Here is a 25,142-nt window from a genome sequence, read left to right on the forward strand (position 1 = left end):
GGCAGCATGGCGTGCCGCAGGCTGCGGAGATGTGTTTCTGGTCAGGGGCCTAAGGGAACTCACCAATCTGGAGTCCGGTGTTGTATGCAGAAAACTGGGCATCCAGGTAAATGGAAGATGAGCCTATATAAGGGGGGGCGCAGGAGCTTGCTATAGGATGGGGTATTACCTGCTTAGGCAGTGGGAAAAAAAAACCCATCCCCGAGTCTTTGGCACCACGTTAGGTGAAAAAGGACGCAGTTATGGTTCGTCGCTAGCTCCCAAAAACACTCCACAGATACAGGTCTCACACAAGGAACCCTTTATTTTGCGCAGACGAATTCACGTCTGTACGGGGCAAGGGGAAAAAGAAAAGGAGAAAGATGGCGCACGGTTTCTCTCAGACATAGGAATTTCGTGGGCTAAGAGGAACCAATCGCGGAGGAGAATTCTTACAGACTGACTGATGGACCGATGACATTAGGACGTAATGCTGGAGGCAGGAAGATTACAGCAATGTAAGCCGGAAATTCCTGTAACGTGAGAGGCAGGGAAACGCAGATTGACAAGTCGTTGGGAGGTGAGAAATTCCTGTCACGGGAGAGAAAGGTGGCTTTATATCTTACAGTCAGAACTGGGGACAGGCAGTTAGTGTAGAAATAGGGGATCGGGTCAGATCCAGGAAATGGAGGCCATGAAAGCCATCTGCCTCTGGAAGTTGGAGATTGCCCCTGGGAGATGGAATGTCAAGGATCTCCAGAGCCCATTGATTACCAAATTTACCTGCCCTTGTCAGGGACTACAGGCAGGGAACTGCTAATTAACGCCCCCTGGGTCCTTACCTGGCTGAACCACTTTGGCCCTTCCACTGACCATCTGCTTCTCACTTTTTGCATCTCACCTACAAAATTGGGCCTAGTCACATAGGCAGGAAAGAGAGATAAGCGGGGAGAGAACTGGAGAACAAAAGAGACCTTAACCTATAAAAATGTAGGGCATGCTCACTTCTTGGGACTCTAGAACATCAGCCATGGCCCCCTTCTCCCTACCTGGAGAAGTCTGTATATTACCTTTAAATAAAACCTGCTTAATATGCTTGCCTTGGTGTGCTTCTCTGATGTTATACTTCAACACCTGAGGAAGCAGAACTAGCCGCTGGTAAATGGCGGTATCAAAACTCCACATCATGTACAACTATAAGAATTGGATCCTAATTAGAATAAATTGTATTCCATGGATGTATAATATGTCAAAATACATTCTACTGTCATGTATATCTAACAAATTTAAAAATCAGACAAAAGCACTTCCTTCAAATCTAGATCATTTCTACCACACTTGGCGTTATTTCTCATTCTGATACAAATCTCAAAAGTAATTGACTGTTAGGAAATTTCTGTGGTTAGTGAACAGTCTGAAATATAAAAATGTAAAACTATTGTGAATAATTTCTCTATCCACCAAATTCTACCCAATTTACAGCATTAAAATTTTGTTCTTGCCTTCGGAATCACAGCTAACTGAGCCAGGAGAGGGGAGCAACATTCAATCAAAATCTCTTCTCTGGTGATTTGCTGTTTGAACCATATTCATTTTCTTTGGTTGATTAGACCTGACACATGCAAACCCATGACCATTCGATGGGGCCTTCATTTGACCATATGCTGTCTTTTAGAAATAAAAAAATTTGCTCTTTCTAGGACAACTCAGCCCTGAGGGTTCACAGCTTGGCTAACAGAACTGGGTCTGTGTTTTAACTCCCTTGGCAGGACATCCTTGTGCAGTGAGCAACCTGTACAACCTAATGGTATAGCCTTGCCATTTTATGTCATGCAAAATAAAGCATAGAAACAGGTGTTCAAATAAGAGGTGGAGGTAGCAAAGGTCCTTAGGTCTTTAATGTTTCTCCATTTCTGAATTTTAAACCTCTTTGAGATAAGGGTCATTCCTATCATTCTGTTCTTTCAAATATTCTTGAATTCTTATAATACATTATTTTATTTTGCTTAAGGTAGCTAATACTCACTCTGCACACTTTATATATATCTTATACTTAGTTATATAAGTATCAGCTTTAATGTCCGAGGAATCACTGGTGGATTCTGATAAGATTCTAGCAATAACTTATATCAAATTGAATTTGAATATGTCGAAGTGCCTGTCTTTTATATTGATTTATTGAAATCCTTTTCAAATGCTGAGGTCTCTCAGGGTTTCTGGGATTGACAAATCCTTCTCCAGTGTACTGAACAAAAAGCTTGGCCTTCAATTGCATCCAGAATGAACTCAGCTTTGATTCACTTCCTATGCACAAGGATTCCTCAAGCTAGACAGTAAGCTGTGTTGTTTAATATAAAATGCCTTTTTTTTTCTTTGCAACAATTGGTGGACATAGAATTGGAAAGGTGGTATGAAAAGAATCAGAAGCTTTTGTACCAATGCAGCTTAAATGACGTGCACCACGTAAAGTGTTTGTTAATAAGCCCTCTCAGGGTAGTCATTTTATGACTTCCTGAAGTTTTTTGTTTTTATTTATTTGTTTGATTGTTTTTATCTCTACCAATGGAGGGGAAAAGTTTTACTTCTTCATAAACTGTGGCATCTTGGGTGTTCGCAGAGCCATTTTCATGCACATATTTACTTTTCCTCCAGCTGGAGGAATGGGGAATTCCTTTTTTTTTTTTTTTTATCATCGTGTGTTAGAGGCAAACTCACTTGAGTACATAGTTCCTTAGAGGCCTCTTTTGTAATCATGTGTTTACATGACATCTCCCAGAGAATGTCCCCACCACTGCAGGAGTGTGGTGAGAGGACTTTCCTTCTCACCATTAACAACCACAGTTTAGATCTAAATGAACTCTTGGCTGGCCTAGAGATGACCATTTCTTGAATCTGAGCTAGGAAATTAAGAATAGGTTAAAGTATCAATATCAATTTTTCTTCTACTTATATTGAATTTCATTCTATATAAATAAAAATCCCTAGAGAGTAAAATTTTTACCATCATTAGATTGTTTTTAATTTTTTCTAATATCAGTGACATATAAAACAAATATTTTCATTTTTATGTATTGATTCTTTAATATATGTATCTTAGTAGTGATATGGGACAAATAGCAACCCTGAGTTCAATCTCCAGTGCCAAAAATACAAAACAAAATAAATAAATAAAGCCAATAGGCAGACCTAGGTGGAACTCTCTGTAATCTCCAATAAAACTTGACTGTAGGAGAGGCACACTGTCCCTTTCCTCTCTGAGAGGATTCACTCTCTCCCTTGAGAGTGTACTCTTTCACTTTTCCTATCCCTTCAGTAAACTAATGCCTATTACTCTGAGCGAGATGTCTGAAATCTTTAGGACTTGATAGTGAGAATCAGGGTTTGAAGCATGTGTGGGGGGGTCTTCACACTGCCTCAGTTTCCTGGAAGGCCCCAGCCCTGTAGCTGTAGTATAATATGTTAAATTTTCAGAATAGACTTTGGAATTCAAGAGAGCTGGATCAAATGGCAGGTCTGTCTCCCTTCTAGAGTGACGTTATGAAAACAAATATACAATCAATTGAATCTTGTTTGCTCAAATGTACAAAAGGCATAATAAGGTTTACTTTTCAGGATTGCTGAAAGGATTAAAAAGATACATGTAACATTTTTAACAAAGTGGTACACAGTAGATGCTAAATAAATAATAGTTATTATTGAAGGGATGTACATAAGTCTGAATTTTTTTTTTAGAATTTTATTTCTTGTTTCTCACTTTTAGTAAGGAAGGTGATTAATGGAATTTGTAGAAGACTAGAGAACTGGCTGCTGGTTTGGAGAAGGGGACTCAAAAGGTAAAACAGTAAGGAGATCAGGTCAGTTACTAAACACCAAGACAATAAAGACTTCCTCTATGATGATCGTATATAAGTGGAAAGTAATAAATCCTAACAGATGAAAAATGTCTTTAGAATTGAACCTACAGGATTTGGTATGTGTTGGAAATGAGGAACATAAGGAAAGAAAGCAGTCCAATATTATTTCTACAAAGATCATGTTAGAAAAAAATGGAGAAATGGTACTATCAACAGAAACTGAAATTTTAGAAGGAATATATTTTGGCAGCAAAAAAAGAATTGGGGAAAAAAATGAGCAACTCAAAAGAGCTGGGGGAGTAATCTAAAGGCAGACAAGAGACAGGACTTTGACAGTCTTCTCCGAGTAGTGGGAAAGTTATAAATTTAAGGGAAAAGTAAAGAATATGGCAGAAAAGTGAATAATAAAGGAAAAATTCCTAGCAAAAGGAAAATCAAAAGACTATAATTGAGGAAGTCTGCAGAAGAGAGTTTTAAACAAAGATGTTGTGATTTACATGTTAGGTGTTTGTACTCAGTTCCTGGCACACAACCCCAACAACTCTAATACCTAAGAGTATCTTCTGTATGCTAATAAAGGTTAGGTAACTGAGGTCTGGATGGCTTTAGGTTGAGTGCTGGGTCACCAGATAAACCAAGGCAGGATCTGGGAGTTGAGATGTTCCACTCTTCAAGCTCCAGGGAGGGGAGAGGGGCTAAATATTGAATCAATCATAAATTGTTAGGATTTAATCAATCATTCTTATGTAATGAAATCTCCATAAAAATTTTAAATGATAGGTCTGGGGCCTTTCCAAGTTGGTTTTATCCATGTACTGGAAAGTGGTGAGCCCCATTTCCATGGAACTGAATGGCTGCCATGCTCAGAACCCTTCTGGACCTCTTCATTTGGCTATTCATTTGTATTCATTTTAATAGCCTTTATAATGAATAGGTAAATTAAGTAAAGTGTTTCCTTGAGTTATACAAGTTGTTCTAGCAAATTATCAAATTGTAGGAGTCCCCAATTTATAGCCAGTTGGTTATACATATAGATGGCAAACTGAGAAGAGTTTGAAGTGTATTCAATCCAGTGGGTCTGATCCCTTAACCCGTGACAACTAACTTTGAGTGTTAGTATCAAAATTGAATAGAAATGAATTGAATTGAGTAAAAAAGAGTTTACAAGTAATAATTGGTTATATAGATTTCTACAGATTGCCATGAGGATGAGACTTAAGTCAGTTCCCTAGATTTATTCATTGTGAGTGCTTGGTCATTCGAATGACCCTCAGAGTGGTAGAAGGATGGAAGCCAGATGGCACAAGACTGAAACAGAGGGCAGTGGTAGCCATGACAAAACCCATGTGCATGTGAATCCTTCTCTACATTTCTGAGGAACACCTGGATTCTGGCTTGGCCAGCCTGTCAGAAGAGCCTGAATTAATGTGCTAAGAACTTTGGGAATGTGCTAAGAAAATGAGCTGTTCTAGGAATGTTAAGAGAATGTGTTTGCTTCTAGTCCCCAGAATATCTAGTAAGGATTTAAGAGTTTGTCATTCCCTTCCCCGCTTACCACTTACTCTAAATTTACAGACCTGAGTTATCCCAAGGTAAAACAAGAAATTGAACTGAAGAATGGAGAAGTAGAAATTGAAGATGAGACAAAAGATGGACTCAGGCAAACTTCTGGAGCTGGAGGTGACTGCTACTGAAGCAGTGTGCTAAGAAAACAAGTCAACAATCTCTGGAAAAACAGTTGTTGACTAGCTAATATTGACATTTAGGGACGACGGTAGCTAATTAGTGAAGAAGGATATTTAGCTTGTTTTCCCTGAAGGCAAATTATTTCTATAGTCCATTTGCTCAGTTGACTCTGCTTTTTCTTCAAACACCAGTCAAACCCAACTAACTAAATATTTTCAGCATTGTTCATTTGAAAAATATAGTATACTTATGATTATCTTGCTGCAGCATAAAGAAATGAGTTGAAATATGGAAGATAATTGAAAGCACCCAGAAACCACTCTGGATATGGGAACTCATGCAAGAGACTTTATTAAGTGGACAGACAGAGTGTCTCCCTGCAGGGTGTGAGAGAGAGAGAGAGAGTGGGGGGGGGGGGGAAAGCCAGGAGGAGAGAGAGAGAAAAATGGCAGGGGAGTTATTCTTAACTAGTGGAATTTTGCGGGCTAATAACAACAGACCAATGGTTGGTGAGGAAGTTCACAGGCTAACAGTCTGGACCAATTACTGGCTAGGATGTTCGCGGGCTAACAGTCTGGGTTGTAAAGTGTGTGGGGGAGGCAGAATAATGGTGCCAGCAAAATAGCAGATCTGATGCCAATATTCCTCCCTTTTTGTTTTTACAGATACCGGGGGTGGGACGATGGTCTTTCTTCTGTAGCTTCTTCCTGCTGGTTAGGGGTGAAGAGTCTCATTCCTGTAAAGAAAGAGGTTTAGGGAGGGCTTTAGGTGGGAGCAAAGTTTTTGGAGCCAGAGGTGTCAATAGTGATTTGTGCATTCGGCTTTGGGTGACAGGGGCTGGTAGTCTTGAAGGAGAAGCAGTTGATTGACTGATCAATTGGTAAACTTGTGTGTGTCTGCCAGCACTGGAAGTTGTGTATCTGATCTTGTAGGAACTTCTGTAAGGCAATTTAGCAGGCATGGTCCTGTTTACGAAGATATGTAGATGTTAAAATGACCAAAAATTTCTGACTCAGACAGTTTCTCTTGATGGTTATCAAGCACTCCTGCCTAAGAATCTCTTTAGTAGCCTCCAGTCTTACTTACTCTTGGGGCTAACATAAGTGTACATCTTAAGTTACATTTAACTATTATTTCTTCTTTTAAATACCCAAGAATGGCTATGTTTTGGTTTTAACTGTTTTGCTAGGTGTTTAAGATTAAGCTGATCAAATTGACCTTGTTCTTGTCTGCTCTTAAGGGTCAGCTGAGTTCCTACAGGGGTTATTCATGGAGAACTTGAGAGCAGCTTCTTAGCTCCTTTAGTGCCATTTGCTAGGTAGGGTTTCCCTGATGAGGTGACTTCCTTTGGAAGCATCAGGGATGTCTCCTTTTTTCAATGACCTTCCTCTTTGCAGCAGGTGCACTGATTGTCTTTTCATCCTCTAGTAGTCTTATTAATCTCCCTGATCAGAAGGTCATGTTGCCCAGAGTTGCAAAGCTCATTAGAGAAGCTCTCCCATTCCCTGTGTTCAGGCTGACTCAGAGGGCAAGAACCAAATATTGGTTTTCTTGCCCCCTGTATTTTAATCTAAGTTTCTAAGTTTGATCTTAAACATCCAGCAAGCCAGTCTCATCAGTCATAAAGTAAGAGTACTGGGCTTTAACTTTAATGTTTATGACTTTACAGTTATTTACCCACTTTTATTTACAAAAAAAAAAAAGCACAATCTTTTGAATGTAACTTTAAATAAGCTGAAGTCTGGCTTATTTTGGAGCCATTCTGACATGCAGCAGGGTGAGAGGCAGAGCCTTATCTCAGGTAAGGCGGGGCGCTTTACAAATCTTAGGTGAAGTGTTCTAGTTCTGAAGCTGATCTTTGCCTCTTTTTTAAATGTCATTTTAAGAAGTTTACATAAATTGTTTCCTGAGTCTTTGTGAATGTTAGTTAATATAATGACATTACATAGAAAACATAAATCAAGGAATGACTGAGAGAGCTTTTAACTTTCCTTTTGTGTGGCAAAGTGGCAAAATGCTTTCATGTTTCAGGATATTAACCTTTAAACAAATCAGGCTCTAACAGGTTCTGTTATAGAACATTAAATAAGTAAATCCCCAACACTATATTGACACAAAGAGGGACGAGAGTGAAGAGAAGGTTTGAACATAGGGAATCTCTACTGGCTTCCTGCTGCGGTGACAGAAGTTGTATAAGTCACATTCTCTGGCCAAGAGAAGTCATTATTTAACTTATATTGGGATCAGACTGTGTTGCAGTAGAAAATGGGACTACAGGGTTTGAGATCTGGAGTCAAATGGAGAGGTCAAATGTTTCTGAGGAGACAACCAAGGGGGTGAGGGTTGCAGAGAATTTTAGATTGGGCAGAACCCATGGCTGAGAGTTCTTAGGAGCCCAGAGAAGGGAAACAGGAGAGGAAGGGGTATCCCCACAACCTCTCTGACTTCCCACATATGAGTAGATCATCAAGTGAGGGTTGTCACCGTCCATGACAGGTCTGCGGCCGAAACCGAAGGAGACCCTGATTCAGTGCTAGGGTTTTTGGGGGGAGAGAGAGAGAGAGAGAGAGAGAGTGAGTTCAGGGCCACCATAGAAGAGATTTGAGGACTTACCACCAGTAGAGGGAAGACTGTCCAGAGTCGAATTCTGTGGTGGGCGAGGAGGTTGGCAACGGCAAGAGGCAGAAACTCCCCATGGTGGATATTGGCCAGGGAGGAGGGAGCATGATTAAGGTGGCTCTGATCTCGATGAGGGGAGAGCCAGCAGGCAATGACCATGGATCCCATCCCAGGTTTCATCACAGAAAGACTTTCCTACCCAGAAACATTTTCTTCTCACTTCCACTAAATATATTTTTGTAAGTAGAACCTTTTATTTTTCAGTACTCTAATTGGAACACAGTTGAAATTTTTGGATCCCTTTGTATTTAGAATTATACCTATTAGAACTTAAGTCTTAGTAATCTTGTTTTTAGTGATGACACAAAGCAATTTTACCAATCTATGAAAACACCAATAATGTGTAAGTATGTTACCCCACAGAATTTAAGGAGTTAGCATTTTAACTTTGTAAATTAATCAGATGTCTCTAACAAACACATTTGAGTAATCTCATACATGTCAAATCTACTGACTTTACTGTAAAAACCAAGATATCAGACAAGTGTATTGAATAGTATCTGCTATCTCCTATGAAAGAAAAGTCCTAAAAACAATTGATATTAGACATCTTATAGATATTAATTTGACCACCTAGATACTTGTGAGGTAAGTAATTTCAAAGACATTTTACTTTCATTTGTTTACCCAATTTAAATGGAACCTTTTAAGTCATGTGAATTAAAGGTATCTGGATCCATTTTTAAAATTTTAATTGTATGAGTGCTATATCTGAATACATATATATAGACAGACAATGCAATATGAGACAACAGGATATACAAATAACACAAAAGCAAAGGCCTTGTAACTTTTATCTCTTGCAATATAATATAACAGATGTTCAAAAAATAACTCTAGAGTTGCATAAAATTGAACTGATCAAAAAATCATTAACCTAGGTATGTAGAATCAAAATTGTGAGCTTGAAAAATACAGCATTTAAGAAAAACAAAACAAGAGTCCTAGAAGAAAAAGATGATAATGGCCATTAATTATAACATTAGAGAGCAAGAAAGAAAAAGAGAGTGGGGGTGACAGAGAGGGAGGGAGGGGAGGGTGTGAGGAGGGAGAGAGAGAGGGAAAAAAAATTGAGAGGGAGAGAGAGAGTTCTGTGTTACAGTCCAGGAGAAGTTTAAAATGGACACTTTTTTCCTTCAGTCTCAGGTTGGTCCCTCACTGAGCCTACTACAGTCTACATTCCAATGTAGGTGTCAGAAAGGATAGGCAGGGGGAGTTGCCTAGGGCTTTTCCTGGTTGGGAATCAGGTTGGATGCAGAAAATTATGAAAAATTATCTCCCGCTACTTTTGAGGAATGGGGCTGCTATATCATACTCCTTACTGTGACATGTCACTGGCTGTTGGGCTGGTTAGGGTTACTCCCTCCATACCAGCCACCTGCCATGGAGGGCTAGAATATATGCATGGGACCTTGTGGCAGGAGGACTGGGTGGGCTGGGCAGGGGAATGGAAGCAGAAACAGAATGGAGCAAGGAGATGGAGGAGCAGGGGCTGGAGAGGCCTCTGCTGCAGGGGACCGGTATGGGGGTGGTTTGTTAGCTGAGTTGAAGTCGGAGGAGGAGGAGGGATTAGGAGGGGGAGAAGCCAAAAGGAGGTATTTGAGTTTGCAGAAGAGCAAAGAAGCGCAAGAAAGAAAAGACTTTAAGATAAGGAATCCCTTCCATCTGCCCACCATTACATTGCCATTTTGAATTATTATCTAAAGGATAAGTTTTGGTGGTTTTAGGCTGGGGGTCAGGTAAAGGAGTTTAAGATTGTCTAGTAGACACCCCAGAGGTGAATCTGCTGGAATGGAGGACCCAGATCCCATGGTGGAGACTGATTTAGCAGAGTCAGTGTCCACGGTGTCCCAAGGTTATGGCCTAGTTGGCTGGAGATGAGAAAGCAACACAGTGATGGGGTGGTCACCCAAACATCAGTGTGTGCCGGGCAGAAGCCAAGAGAGTTGAGGACCTGATGTCAGGATTTTCAAGAGTGAGCATGAAGAGGAACCTCAATCCTGAGAGAGAATCTCCACCATAAAGATCAGGGACCCACCCATCAGATAAGGTCAACCAAGGGGGCCAGACAGAACTGTAAAAGATGCGGCTGGGGGAACCCCCACTCCTCAACTGCCTCGAGGGTGCCAGGCGATAGAGGAGTGTTTAAGTCAATGTAGGGGAAAACTCACCAATCTGAAGCTGGTGGTGGATGTGGAGGAGAGCATCTGGTTGAATGGAAGGTGAGACCAGCATCTCCAGGTCTGGGGCAACAGATGGGATACTACTCCCCTAAGTGGCGGTAGAAGAGCCCGTCCACGTCACAGCACCAACAAAGGCACCCAGAAACCACTCTGGAAGCAGGAACTGACACAAGAGACTTTATTAAGTGAATAGGCAGAGTGTCTCCCTGCAGGGTGAGAGAGAGAGAGAGAAAAGAGAGAGAGCGAAGAGAGAGAGAGAGAGGGTGGGGGAGAGAGGGGAGGGAAAGCTATTCTTAAGTAGTGGAATTTTTCAGGCTAATAACAACGGACCAATGGTTGGCAAGGAGGTTCGCAGGCTAACAGTCTAGACCAATTACTGGCTTGGATGCTCCCGGGCTAACAATCTGGGTTGTAAAGTATGTGGGGGAGCCAGAATAATGGTGGCAGCAAAATAGCAGATCTTATGCCAATAATAATATAGTGATTAAAAATACAGGCTCAGGGTTCAGGCCACTTGCATTGATTCCTTACCCAGTTGCTTGCTTTGGACACATATGTGTGCCTGTTTCCTCATCTGTAAAATGAAGGTCATAGAAAACTACTTCAGAGGGTTGTAGTTCATAAACGCTTAATAAATATCACCTATTATTATAATTTTAGACATGAATAAAACTTGAATTGACCCTTTCTTTAAGAGAGAAATAAAAGCTCTTGAAACATTTCATGTTCCCATTTTCTCATTCATAAAATGAAAACTATCATGTGTCTTACAAGACTGCTTGAAACTGTATTAAAGAACAAGCAGTAATGGTTATTACCATTACCAATCCTAGTTTCCCTTCACCAAATGAGGAAAGCTCAAGAAACAACACAGCCTACAAATTGTAAACTTCTTTTTCATCACATGTAAATTCAAAAGTTATATTGCTTCATAGCACTCATTGCTTTTATTATACAAGTAAAATATATTCAGTGAAGAAAGAAAGAAAAAAACTGAAAACATTCCATTTATATTTCTATCTACATAGGTAATCACAGTTAACACTTCAGAAGTTTTACTTTGAGAATTTAATATCTTTCTTTCTATCCATTCATCCAAACAACCAAACAGACCAAACTGGGATTAAAATATATAAACTTTAAGCAACTTTTAGTTTTAGTTAACACATTATGACAATTTTCTATGCAAATATTTTCCTATCGCATAATTTAATGTAATAGGAGTTGCATGTATTTCATGGTATGGCTACAACAGTATTTGTGAATGAATTTCCTAAGTTTCTGTCATCAAACTCATTAACATGCTAATAAGACACTAAAAACTCATCACAACATGGAAAATACCATCTTGGCAGAGTCTCCATGTTTCAGAAGGAAATCAGAGGTGAGATCTGGGGTCTTACCTCAAGTGATTTAAGGAAATCTTCAAGAAGGGGAATCAATTGCAAATTGGACAAAGTTCATAATATAATGGTTTAAAATTGGGGGATATAGTGAAGTAAGTCTTGATAACTAAATGGCTAAGCAAGCTATTTTACCAGGTGGCAGATTACTGTCTCTAATAACTTGATCTGAAGGAATTTTTAAAAGCAAACAGTAAAGTATCTATTGATTTATATTTCCTGAGCAGAATTTTAAAAACAAAGGGGGAAAAAAAACCACTAAATTATGATAATGTTATAGGGCACTTTCACAAAACTGGGGCAGTGCAAAGTCCCCCACTTCAAACCCCAATTCTTGAGATCAAGTCAGAAATATTTCAGACTTGCTCAGAGTAGCAAGCATGAGTTTATTAGAAGAGATGGGAAAGGGAAAAGGGAACACTCTTAAGGGAGAGAGTAGATTTCTCAAAGGGGAAAGGGACAGCAGCTGTCCTGCATTCCAGTTTCCAGAGACTTCAACCCAATTCCACTTCTTGTCCTTTGACAGCAGGATGACAACAGACTTTTGAGTCCCCAGTGCCATGGCAACCTTAGGTCACTTTGGCCCATGCTGATCAGTTCTAATTAGAACCTGTTCTTACAGATTGTATGGTTAGGGGGAATTATCCTTATCTCCCTGAGTTCCAGGATCTGGCCTGTGTAAGGATCATAAAAGTCCCCCTTTCCAAGGTCACATATATTCCTCTTAGAGGAATTATTTGGGGCTGGCATTTCTCTCTTCCTGAAGATTACAGGAAGTTTGCTCAGGAATGTAACATATCCTGTTCACTTGGGACAGACAGAGCTGCAGGTACATTGCTTTTCTTGTTTTAAATTTTTTTATTCTAATTTATTATACAGGACTGTAGAATGCATTTATACATTTTGATAGATCATACATAAACAGAGTGAAATCTCTCATTTTTCTGATTATATATATTGTACGATCACATCCGTCATGCAATCACATATGTACGTGACGTAATAATGTCTGTTTCCCTCTACTATCCTACCTACCCACATACTACTTCCCCTGCCTTCACTCCCCTCTACCTAATATAAAGTAACTCTATTCTTCCTTCTACTCCCCACCCCTGTACATTGGTTTTCAAAAGGGAAAGCATGTAGGCATCAGCACAGTGACACCATTTTATAGAACTATTCCTTTAACCTCCTGTTCCTACCACTCACATCTGTCTGTTCCCTATCAATACATAGGTGGTCTAGAGTATTATTTAAGGGTTGAACATGGGCCCTGGTGTTAGAGTATTATTTAATTTATATTAGCACAGATACTCTCAAATGTTGATGCATTTAGTATTCTAATGTTAATTTCCCAAATACATATAAATAATCACTTATGTTTATTTTCACCACCACCACCTAAATTCAAACTTCTGCTTTCACATACTTCTTTTTTAAGTTGATCACCATGGATTGCTGAAATTCATTTTCTGAAACGAACTTGATCATTCAGAAATGTCACAGTCATCAATTCTTAAATCTTTTCAGAGTTTCCACTTTGCTCTTCATATAGTTTTCAGTGCCTCCAAAAGGTCTTTCCTGCTCACTCCACTGCTCACTGCTCCCTAACCATGTTGGGATTCTTCCATCTCTTGAATTTGTCACATTCCATCTACTACAATGCTTTCCCCTGTACTTCCCCTTCATCTTGTTAGTCCCTTCTCTTCCTCTATACCTGATTTTGCTTTCTCAGAATAACCACCTGTGTCTGCTCTACTAAGACAAATATTATACATTCTCAATATTCTTCCTTTACTTAAATTTTTATGAAAAAAATTATGAAATATGTTTAATGCCTATTTTCCCCACTCTAAAGTAAAATCTATAAAAGGAGGGATATTATTTATTTTTGCATATATTTTATTCTTAGTTTAATACATGCCTATTCACATGTGCATGCACACCCCCCACACATTTTATATAAATAATAGTGCAAAATTAATGATAGTATTTTTCACATTTAAGGTGCTAAGGTACTTTGTTTTGTTTTCCATTACTTTTTTTTTTTTTTTTTTTGACAACCCATCCAGCTTAATTGCCTCCCCCTTTTCCTCTAAGGTGGGAGTACATCCTCCTTGTTAAACCAAGCAGTTGTAAAAAAGTGGTACTACTCACAAGTTAATTAAGGCTCTCCCACCCCACAGATGTGATAGAGGAACTAGAAAAGCAGTATAAGTGTGGAGGGACTTAAAGAGAAATGTGCATAATCCTTTCCAGTGGTATCGCCTTAACTCCCAGAACCTCCAGTAATCTATTTCTGCTTTTGAATGGAATTCCTGTAGGTGGAAGAGTTCAGGGAGTGAGAATGATAATCTATTCTTTTATTCACTTCACTTGAACTCCACACGGACTGTTTTCTAATGGAAGTTGGGCCATTCTACAGCACAAGGAAATTGGTATAACATGGAAAAATACTATATGGCCACAACCAAAATCACATATTTTTCTCATTAATTGTAATTCCTAAACTTTGATTTATAAAAGTGTTATAATTGTAAAAGACTTTTGATTTTAAGAATTTTTTTTTCACACACTTTGTTTCAGAATGTGGGAGGCTAAGTTACAGAAACAAATAGGTTACTCACATTCGATTGGTGTTTAGAAGTTTTGAAAATAAAAAGAGATGAGGGAAATGTCACCCTGCTATAAAAGCATAAGAATTAAGAGAAGCATATTGATACAAGAATAGAGCAGTAGACAAATAGAACACAAGGGGCAGTAATAAATGAATTCATGTATAAATGAGTATATAAGTTTTAATAAAGTTCTAATAAGTGAGAAAAGATGGACTATTGAGTTAATGTATTGGAAAAACTTTAAAGTTATCTGCTATAGTTTGGATCTTGAATGTTCCTTAAAGGCTCATGTAGTAAAGACTTTGTTCCCAACTGTCATGGTATTGGGGGGTGATAGAACTTTTAGGAGGTGGGGTCTAGTAGAAGGCAATTAGGCTACTGGGGCATGCCCTTGAAGAAGATATTGGAACCCCAACCTCCCCTTTCTCTATTCATTTGCTTCCTGGCCATCTTGAGGTGAGCAGCTTCCTCTGCCATGATATACTGCCTCACCACAGGCCCAAAGCCAGGGGCTTAACCAACCATGAAGTGAAACCTCTGAAACTGTGAGACAAAGTAAACCTTTCCTCTTTGTAAATTGATTTTTATCACAATAACATAAAGCTGACTAACTCACTATGAGGGAAAAACTGAAAATACATCCTTGCCTCATACTATCCACAAAAATAAATTTAAGACAGATCACAGTACACCAATATTAAGAGAAAATATAGGAAAATATCTTTATAGCTTTGGGGTTAGGAAAGCCCTCTTCAGATATAAGAAAGAGATCTTGTAGAACTTTTTGAAATGAAAGAAAGGCCTTGGTCTATATTCTCAAATTATTAGAGAAGTGACTGAACTATTTCAGCAAAGGAACGATGGAATCAGATTTGTTTCAAAAGATAAATCTCTCAATAAGAGTACAAGTAGTAGTGCAATTTGGAGTCTTAGCAAACTGGGTGAGAGGAAATGATAGTCTGGTCTAGAATACCAAAGGTGGAAATGGATAGACGTGGGTAGATTATTCTAGAAACATTTAGAATTTAGGGTATGGTGTGGGGACAAGAGATAATAATGAAACTAAGCAGGTTCCAGGTTTTTTAGTTAATGCATTGGCAAAACTCTGAAGTTATCTGCTACAATTTGGATCTTGAATGTTCCCCAAGGGCTCAGGTATTGAAGGTTTTTTTCCCCCAGTCTTAGTCTCCTCTGAATCCTCTTTCCTACCCTTGATTTTTTAACTTTCTTATACATCTTTACATTGCCCAATTGTAGCATACATCTGCTATGTTTGTTTATCAAAAAATCCCCAGCCTGCTTTCAGCAAGGATCCTATTAGGTCAGTTTAGCTAGAACACCCCATCAGTCCTAATGTTTCCTCCTACCTATACACTCACTTTAGCTATTAATTTCTACTTGTATTGGGAGTTGAGCCTAGTCCCTCTCCTCTACTCCAAATTCAGATTGCAATAGTTCCTACACCCATCCTGTTAGCCCTGAATAAAATCTGTCATACTATGCTTTAGCAAGCATCATTGAGTAATGTTTTCTATAATGTTACACTTAGCCAAGCACAGTGTGTACACCTGTAATCCTGGTTACTCAAGAGGCTGAGGCAGGAGGATGGCAAGTTTGAGGTCAGCCTGGGCAACTTATCAAGACCCTGTTTCAAAATAAAAAATATATATCTGGGGATATAGCTCAGTGGTAGAGCATCCCTGGATTCAATCCCTAGTATCATAAAAGCAAAACAATTTGTTTCTCAGAGCACTGTCTCAACAAATTTATTTCCCCTACATTCTTATCGTAGGGTCTATATCTGGAGAGCCAAATATAAGCGAGATAATAATTATGACAGTGAGTGTCATTAAGGTAGGCCAGAAAAACTGTGTAAAACAATTAAAAGGGCAACCTAAGATGGAATTGTGAAAGCATTACAATATACCATAGTGACGGGAAAAAAATTCCAGGAAGGCAGAATCAGAAAAGAGGCAGCAGAAATGTGGGAATGGGCAAGGGAATCCACATGGAAACCACAAGAAAGAATTTCAAGTGAAGAATATAAAAAGATAAAAAGAAGTCAAGTTAGTTGAAAAAAGATCTATTCAATATAGCAACAATATATAAAGAGGGCTCATTAAAGGGGGCCTACATAAGATTGAGAATTTTTGTGTAGTTTGGAAGACAACGATATTTTGATCATGTAAATTTCTCTTCTTTTTAAAAGTATTTTTGAGTACTTATATGGCAATAGCTCTGTGCAACTGCTATAGTTCTACCACAAAGTGGCTACTGGCCTTAGTACAGTCCAGTTGATAAATGATGAAACAGCTGTACATGAGAATCATTGCACGTGCACAAAAGAAGACTGAAAAATCTAATTCATTTAATTTATTAATAACATTTTATAGTTACTTTGATATACATCTTAATATAATTTCCTACTATAAGTCTTTCAGTAAGTGTTAGGTATGTATGTTTATTCATAAAGAAACAAGCTTGATAACCAATGTATGCACTGGGAAGTGATGGGAAAAAAAAAGCCACTCCTTTGTTCTGTGGATATCACTTAATTTCTTGTTTATTTACACATTTTTAGGAGAAAATTATTTCAGCACCTGATGAAACAAAATATTTTGTTATTAGTTTTTGTTCTATGATTAGTTCTCTATCTGCAAATTCAATTTGACTTGCATTAATAGATGGTCTGGTAAATAGGCTTTCTGCTCATGCATAGATCATATCTTTGCCTGGCTTTAGACTCTTTCTGTATCTGGCTCTATGTCATTAAGTTATCACATGGGAAGGTCAACTGGAAAAATCAACAGCAAGTTGTTTGTTTTCTCATTGCCTCTGATCTTAGTACAGTCCAGTGTAATACATGCTAAAATAGCTACCTATAAGTGAAAATCATTATAGGTGCACAAAAGCTAACTCATTCTGCTGATATAGTCTTGCTAAAAAATTTTACAAAAATCTACTTGTTGCTGGTATAGCTTGCACTGTGACAACTTTGGAGATAACATTATTTCTTCATTGTTTCTTGTCTTGTAACTTGTATCAAGGAAAATCAATGAATGTTAATATCTGCCTTTATTTACTTAAATATGAGAAACTTGCATCTTCCACGTGACTCTACTAAAGTCCTGTAATTTTTAATTCCAAGTAACCAAATGAGAGAGAGAGAATTTTACATCCACTGACCTCCACCATGCCTCCTTGGTTATAAATTGCCACTTGTCCTTGTCAGAGTTGGGAGTTGAATACAATCTTTCTTCCCAACTTCAAGATCAGTTGCAGTGTTGCCTATCACCATGGCTCAATTTAAGTGAAACCTACCTTGTCATCTAAGGTTTGTGAATATTTTTTTTCTTTAAAAACTCTGTCTCTGCACTCCTTACCCCTCCCTTTTATTCTTGGGAACAGTTAAGCATGTTTGATGAAATACATCTGGCACTAAACTGAAGCACAAGATCTAGCGTTACTCAGTGTTTATGGGTCTATACCTTTTATTATTTAACTGTATTTTGTAGTTATTTCAGAAATGCTGTAAAAGTAAAAAAAAAAGTGTCTATCTGATTACTGTCTTAAGGAGGTTCAAACTTCAGAAATAACAGCAATTAATTATTTAAATAAGAAAAATACTTTAATTAGTACAAAATAGAGATCAAAGAACAGAGCAAATATAGATTAAGCAACCAGGGCTTTCATTTAAAAATGTATACATTCATTGTCTAATCAAGCATCAGTATTAATTTGAGTTATGTTTCTTTTATTGTACTGCACAATAATCAAAACCATTGTTGGTAGTTTAAATAACTGAGATAAATACTGTAATTATATAAACTTCATTATTTGAATATTTAAGAAACAATTTTCTTTCCAGAACTGTAAAAATTTTATATTATCTTTATTTATTGTTTTAATTTTACTTTTTCTGTTTCATTTTTAGAGTCGGGAAGAATGTTAAATTATTTCATTATAATTTGGAGATATATTGTTAAATATTTAAGATGTAGATTAAAAATCTTTAGTCAATACCAAATTGTTTTTTAAATTTATAGTTCAATTATTACCATTTAAAAGCATTTATTCTTTTATGTAGTTTTTATATCAATTTTTTGCTCTATCACTACATTTTACACAATGTGATTCTTGCTTTATAAGGCTGGGAATCAAAACTTGTACCAACTTCAATTTTTTTCTAACAAGTGTTAAAATTTATGAACATGAAAGACAAGAGAAACAAGAACCAAGGGATACAAACTAGAGAAAGGGCAAAAGAGAATTTCAGAGATGAAGCAAATGATCTATTGTATGATGGCAGCTGAATAGTAGAGGTCTTCAATTAGGATACATCAAAAAAAAAAAAAAAAAAAAAAATCGCAACTCATGGGTGACCTGATGTTTTGGCATTGTTGAAAATTGTACTCAGTCTACTGGAAGAATTATCAACGGATACAAATAAAGCCAGAGGAAAAAAATTATAGTAAAGCATAATATTCTATTATAAAAAAATTTTCATAGAACAATGCAGACATTGAATAATAATTTAACACAAAAATATTTGTTGACGAGGGGATGATATCTGAGGTGTTGGCAATTCAAGAGCATTTAAAAACACTTACGTATCTTAAGTAGTTCACTAAAAGCTAGGTCACTGGCAGAACCTCATTCCTTGGATCAGGAATTAAGGGAATTAGGATTATGCCTGACTGTGGGCAAGGTAATTTACTTATTAATAGCCTCTGGGAACAAGCACCACCACCTTTAAATCTTAGATTCTCCCTAAATGTAACTTATCTTTAATCTTCCAGCTGTGAAGTTTTAAGTTGATGATGAACTAAAGATAAGCAAATTACCAATAGGAATACAACTTTTTACGGTCCTGTGCTGCAGAACAAAAGGCAGTAATTGGAAAAGACTGCTCATGGTGCTTTTGTTTTTGATCTGCCTCTAAATTTGCAGTTGCATAGTTTATTAAAGCCCTAGAAGTGAAAGGCAGGCCCAGGAAATTATTTTAACAATAAACAATTTATCTAGTTTAAATGTAATGAATAATTATTTTTCTCCTAATTACGGAAAACAATGGCAGATATATTCTTGAACTGTCAAGTGGTTTGTCAGGTAACCATTTTCGGAGAATATTCAAGTGCCACTATCTGTTTGGATCTTTGAGCCTGCAAGCAAAGCACACACGACCTCTCCTTTTCCTTTTCTTTGCAAAGCGAAACAGACTAGACCTGTTCATGTGACGCGGGTGACGTCAGCCCCCACTGGGTCGCGTGACAGACACCCAACCTTGCCTACTATCCCGCCCCCGCCACAGGAGCGGGAAATCTCGCGAGAACTGGCCTTACTATCAGAACTTACTGAGGTTACTGGGGAATTACTCAGAAGGGAAGGGAAGGTGTGGCAGGGTGGTGGAGTATTTGCTTTCATTCTGTTAACATTCATGGTCAAGCCGAAGGCTTTTGGGGATTGCCAGAGTCTGAGCAACCCACCTGGAAAACACCAGGGGGTCTGGACAGAAGTGGCAGTCAAATCTGAAGTGAAACGTGGCGCACCGGCCGTCCTCGGCCCTAGGTCTAGGGGTTGCGGGGGAGGGAGAGAAACCGTGCTGGGCGCCTAGAAGCCGCGCTGGGCGCGGCAAACGTGGCTTTAGCTGGGTTGGGCCTCTACCGTCGCTGGGAGGCTGTGGGAGGTTGGGACCCTTCTGTGGAAGCAGTCAGCTGCCCACATCCGGCCCCGCCGGGTTAACTGAACGGCATGATATGTAGTGGTCGCGCCCCTCTCCCGCTTAGCGGAGCCAGTCTAGCCACCCCAAAGGGCGCTGGCCTCTGCGACCCCCAGCGGTAGCCCCAGGGGGTGCACGATCTGCCCCATATCTTCCCAGTCAGGCATCCCCAGCTTGGGGCAGGATACTCTGGTTTAAATGGGTAATTTGGACCATCGCTTCATTCACTTAAACCCTCCACACGGTTCTCCCCCGCACATCCTCCTCCCACTAGGTTTCTCCTTAGACGGGTGTGCTCCTGTGTGAGACCAGGGGAGGAAGAGCGAGCCAGGAAGGGACGCGGCTGGAGTCGCTAGAGGGAGGTGTGGGACCGGCGAGGAGGGGGCTTCGCGAGGGAGGGGGTGCTGGAGGAGGGAGCGGAGGGAGGAGGCGCTGAGGGTGGAGACGGAGGCCCGGGGACGGTCGACGAGGCTTCGCCCGAGCCCAGCGCTCTTTCTCTTGCCGCACGGGCTCCAAGCCTCTGAGGCTTGTGGGGACCGCGAGGACGCCGAGGTGCCCGGCGCCGCCAGCGCCGCCGCTGCTCGCTGGAGGGAGCTGCCCCGGGTGCGCACGCTCGGCCGAGCCCCGGCGCGCCCCGCGCCCGCGCCTGCTGACAGCTGCAGCTGGGCTCCCGCTGTCCGCTCCGGGCTCCGCGGCCTCAGCCCCTCTGCACTCCTCCTCCACCCGCTCGGACTCCCTCCCCTCCACCCTTGCCCCTGGTGCGGATCATTTCGCAACTGCTCGCTTGTCGCCCCGTGCCCGACTGTTTTTCCCTTTCCCGGCCCCTTCTTGAGTACTTTGCCCCCTACATTTGGGGAGAGGGGCTAGAAAGAGGACAGGAGAAGCGTCCAGAGAAGAAGGAAGCGAGGCCCACAGGCGGAGGAGGATCGGCGGACTGTGGGGAGGAGACCCCACGCCACCCTTTCTGGTCATCTCCCCTCCCGCCCCGCCCCTGCGCACACTCCCTCGCGGGTGAGCTACTTTGGGACGAGGAAAGTGAGGGCGGCCCTGGGTGACAGCGCCGCGGGGCCAGTCCCGGGGAAGCCGCGCGTCTGCTCGCCTCTTGTCCGTCGCGCTCCCAGCCAGGGCACAGCCCGGACCGAGGATGGCATCGACCACCACCTGCACCAGGTTCACTGACGAGTACCAGCTTTTCGAGGAGCTCGGAAAGTAAGCGCCTTTGCCCGGCATCGCACGTCCCCTTTCCAGCAGAGGGCGGGTCGCGTTGCCCCCGACCCATCGGCCTCCGGCTTGGGCTAGGGAGTTCAGGAGATCCGAAGACAGGGCGGAGGGCCCCTGGTTTGTCACTCCGGGAAAGGTGCTCTTAGTAAGGAAAGGTGACAGGGAAGGGGACCAACCCCCTACCTCGACTGTGGCCCATTGCTACAATCCCTAGCCCACCTTTTCCCGCCCCCCACCCTCTTGCAGGGAGAGACTTAGTGAATTTACGGTCTCTGCAGTTGTAGCTGTCATCCCGAGAAGTGTGCGTGCGTGTGTGTGCGCGCGCGTGTCTGTGTTTGGAGAGGAAACAAGAACCTATGTAAAATGTAACATATATCACGTTTTCTGTAAATAGAGATGCCTCCTGGTTAGCCGGCGTGTCAGCGGTCTGACCCACGTACGAAGGAGCGCTCACGGCCACAGACGGTGCCATATTTATTGATGCCGAAAGTTCAACTTGGCTTGATGTAGAGTCTGTTTCGCATCCAGTAGTTCTGTCCAGGAAAAGGGCCACCCAACAACCCAACCCCCTACCCTATATCCGCTGTTATTCTTTGCACTAGATTACTTGCTCACCATCATTCTTCCTAGGATTTACGTGTGCATCTTTGCGTTCTCTGGGAGGATTTATTTATACAGGCAGCGGAAAAGCCCTCTGGAGTCTGGGAGAGCGCTTCCCAAGGGTAGCCTAGCGTTGTATAAACGACCTCCTACGCTTAACTGGCAGAACTACTTGGAAATGTTAAGGAAGAGGACAGAATACCTACTGAGGATCTGTGCAAAGGAACCTAGGGGCAGAGCCATGAATGTTGATTTATGTAGCATCAAACCTAGACCCAATTCCTCTATCGCTAGTTTCCACTTTTATGAAAGGGGTGAGTTTAGGTACGGTTAAATTGAAGGGAATGAATATTTTTAAATGTCGTCAAAATCATCTTTATATATTGTCTGCTGTTAAAACATGGAGAATATGTCGGAAGAGCAGCTTAATTCAACCCTCTCCCCTCCCCCAGACTAAAACAGGACATGGAGAAATCACCATACCAGGATTTGTTAAACCCCACCAATGTGCTCAAGATTTATATTTTAATGAAAATAATCACCATATTTACTTACTTGGAGTCACATTAATTTTTTTCCCTACCCAAATAAATAGACAGCAGATTTTTGCTGCTCCTCCTCAGCTCTGTTCTTTGCAAGGTTTTCTCAGAGCATTTGGTGCTGTGAGTGTGAATTGTAAAATGTTTTCAAATTTCATGTGCAAACAAGAGCGGTCATAATTGGCAGTTCCTTTCATTTTGTTGATTAGTAATGTGTGCTTCCAGCTAAATAAAATTGATTTTATTCCTTAACATTAAAAAGGTGTGGGTTTCCAGGAAGAGTTGGTCATTTTCTGAATATTGCTGTATTACATTGATATTTAACAATCCACCCACATCAGTAAAAATGCTCAGGTTTTGTAAATTTTTAATAGAATAGCAAATCGGATTATATTGATGACCTGCTAATTATTGGTTTCCAGGGGGGCATTCTCAGTGGTGAGAAGATGTATGAAAATCCCTACTGGACAAGAGTATGCTGCCAAAATTATCAACACCAAAAAGCTGTCTGCTAGGGGTGGGTATTTTCAATCACATATGTATGTTGATTTTTGTATTTGTCATGTTGATTGTTGATTTTCTTGTAAGTAAATATGTCATGTAGTTATAATTGAATTTTAGATGTAGGTATCATATTACATATTGACATTATTCTTTCCTGAATGCTTCTTGGTACTTATAGTTTAAAACTAAATGACCAAATATAATTGTTATTATTTAATAAATTATTAAAATTCTGTGTGATGAGCAATAACATAATCACTATTTTGTAAAGCAAATAAATGTCAATAAGTGCATTTTCCTTTTAACTGTAGTGTAAAAGAAGTTTTAGAAGGATCCTAGAATGGAAAAATAGTCTTACAACTCTCATAATTCCCTTTTGCTTTTGAGAGGAAAAATAGGTCATAGCTCAGTTGAATCATATATTTCAGCTGTAGTTACACTTGAACTTAATTCATCAAGGTATATTTAACAGTAATGGTTTCAGGAGAAAAATTATGATTGCTATATTCTAGGAAGTTCAGCTTGATTTTTGATGTTTCTGTGTGTAGTTTAGACTTTTATGTGATCTTCTGCCTTAAGGCTTCACATGGGATCATTTAATGTATTTTACACATGCAGTTTACAGTCACAGAGATAATTTTTATGATCATAAAATAGCTGTTGACATAAGCAGAAAACTTGGAGGAATCTCACTGCATTCTTTTTATTTTGTGGAACTCTTGCAAAAGTACTTACACTGAAATGTTAGGCATTCCAATTATTGTGGGCACGTGTCTGAGGCATTTCCATGGGAATTTATGGTTTGATGAAATTAAAATGAACAAAATACCATAGTGTAAGCCCATCTCAGTGTTCTGGTTTATTTTAAGTAAGAGAGAGAAGAAATTCCATTAGTTTTCCAGTTTTCCTCATTTAACATGCCTTTTCAAAAAGTGCTTTTTACTAGTGTCCTGGGATCATTGCCTTTATCCTGTGCTATACTCTTTTTTTTAATTTATTTATTGCAAATTCTGCTTTTAATATGTACATTATTCATTTGAATGGGATTTTGTTGTAATTTCCTTCATCTGATTTTAGTATGCTTCTGAGGCAGATCTATATGCTAAAGTAACCAGCATCATAGACTCATGGTATGAAAACTAATGAGAAGATGTTATGCTAATTATGTTCGCCCCTTAGAATCTACTCCATAGTAAGGGTTTAACAATGAGAAGAAGTTGCTAAACTATGAATACCATTTTAGGAAAACAAAAAGAATAAAATGAGTAGATTTTGTTCAGTGATTACATTATTTCTTCTGGTGTGTAGTATTATAGTTTTTCGACAGTGGTGGAGGTATCACTTCTTTTGGGGTCATTATAACATCTATTCTAAATCTTTTGCTCACTTTAAATTTATTCTCAAAACAATTCAGCATAGTGCTTTACTTTTACTAAACTTTTACTAACTTCCTTGATTAAAATCATCCCTCTTCATCCACACCAATTCATAATCCTATATCACAATGACAAATACCTTTGTCCCTGTTTACATATGTTTTACTCTCTTCTGTTTCCAATCTATGGAAGATAAGTCTTTCCTAGTATGATTAGCCTGATGGAATTTCTTTTCCCTGCCACTTTGCCAGTGTGCCTCACTGTTCTCATACTGTGCTTCAAAAAATCACCTACACCCAAAGCCTTCTTGCCCTTTCTGGATTTGATGACTCCAATTATTCCACTACATGTTGAAAAAGTAGCTAGAGTGAAGAGTTAAAAAAAAATCATCTTGTTCTTCCTCTGCATTTTTTTTTTTTTCTTGTGACTTTGGGCAAGTTTCTTAACCTACTTTGTGTTAACCTGCCTAAGAATGAGCAAGTAAAGAATGTCATCAGCACTAGGCCCCAATGCTCTGGGTTGAATTCTGATTCCCATACTTAATAGCCACGTGGTCTTGGGCATTTTGCCCTCTTTTCTCTAAGCTTCAGTTTTTGTCTTTTTTAAATCTATAAAATGGGGTAATAAGAGAATCCTTCTTTATAGGGTTTTGTGTGCAGTGAATGAATTATTACGGTATAGAACAATAGCACCTGCCACATTATATGCATTCAGTGACTATTTACTGCTACTGGTACTCTAATAGGATTTTTCTAATGATCAAATTAGATTACTTCTATGA

General features: G+C 39.6%; 1 protein-coding gene across 16 annotated transcripts in view; it reads left to right on the forward strand.

The window, feature by feature from the left end:
• Nucleotides 1-20,576: 20,576 nt before the first annotated feature.
• The window catches only part of CAMK2D (calcium/calmodulin dependent protein kinase II delta), a 338,382-nt gene continuing 333,816 nt past the window's right edge, over nt 20,577-25,142 (forward strand). For all 16 annotated transcript variants that reach the window (XM_079154639.1, XM_079154649.1, XM_079154647.1 and 13 more), the window contains exons 1-2: nt 20,577-21,330; nt 22,904-22,998. In XM_079154639.1, coding sequence (XP_079010765.1) covers nt 21,266-21,330; nt 22,904-22,998 — 160 coding nt within the window. In that variant the 5' untranslated portion in view covers nt 20,577-21,265. The remainder of the gene's footprint in view (nt 21,331-22,903; nt 22,999-25,142) is intronic.

Source organism: Sciurus vulgaris (genome assembly GCF_902686455.1).
Source record: "Sciurus vulgaris genome assembly, chromosome: 9".
Taxonomy (NCBI): Eukaryota; Metazoa; Chordata; class Mammalia; order Rodentia; family Sciuridae; genus Sciurus; species Sciurus vulgaris.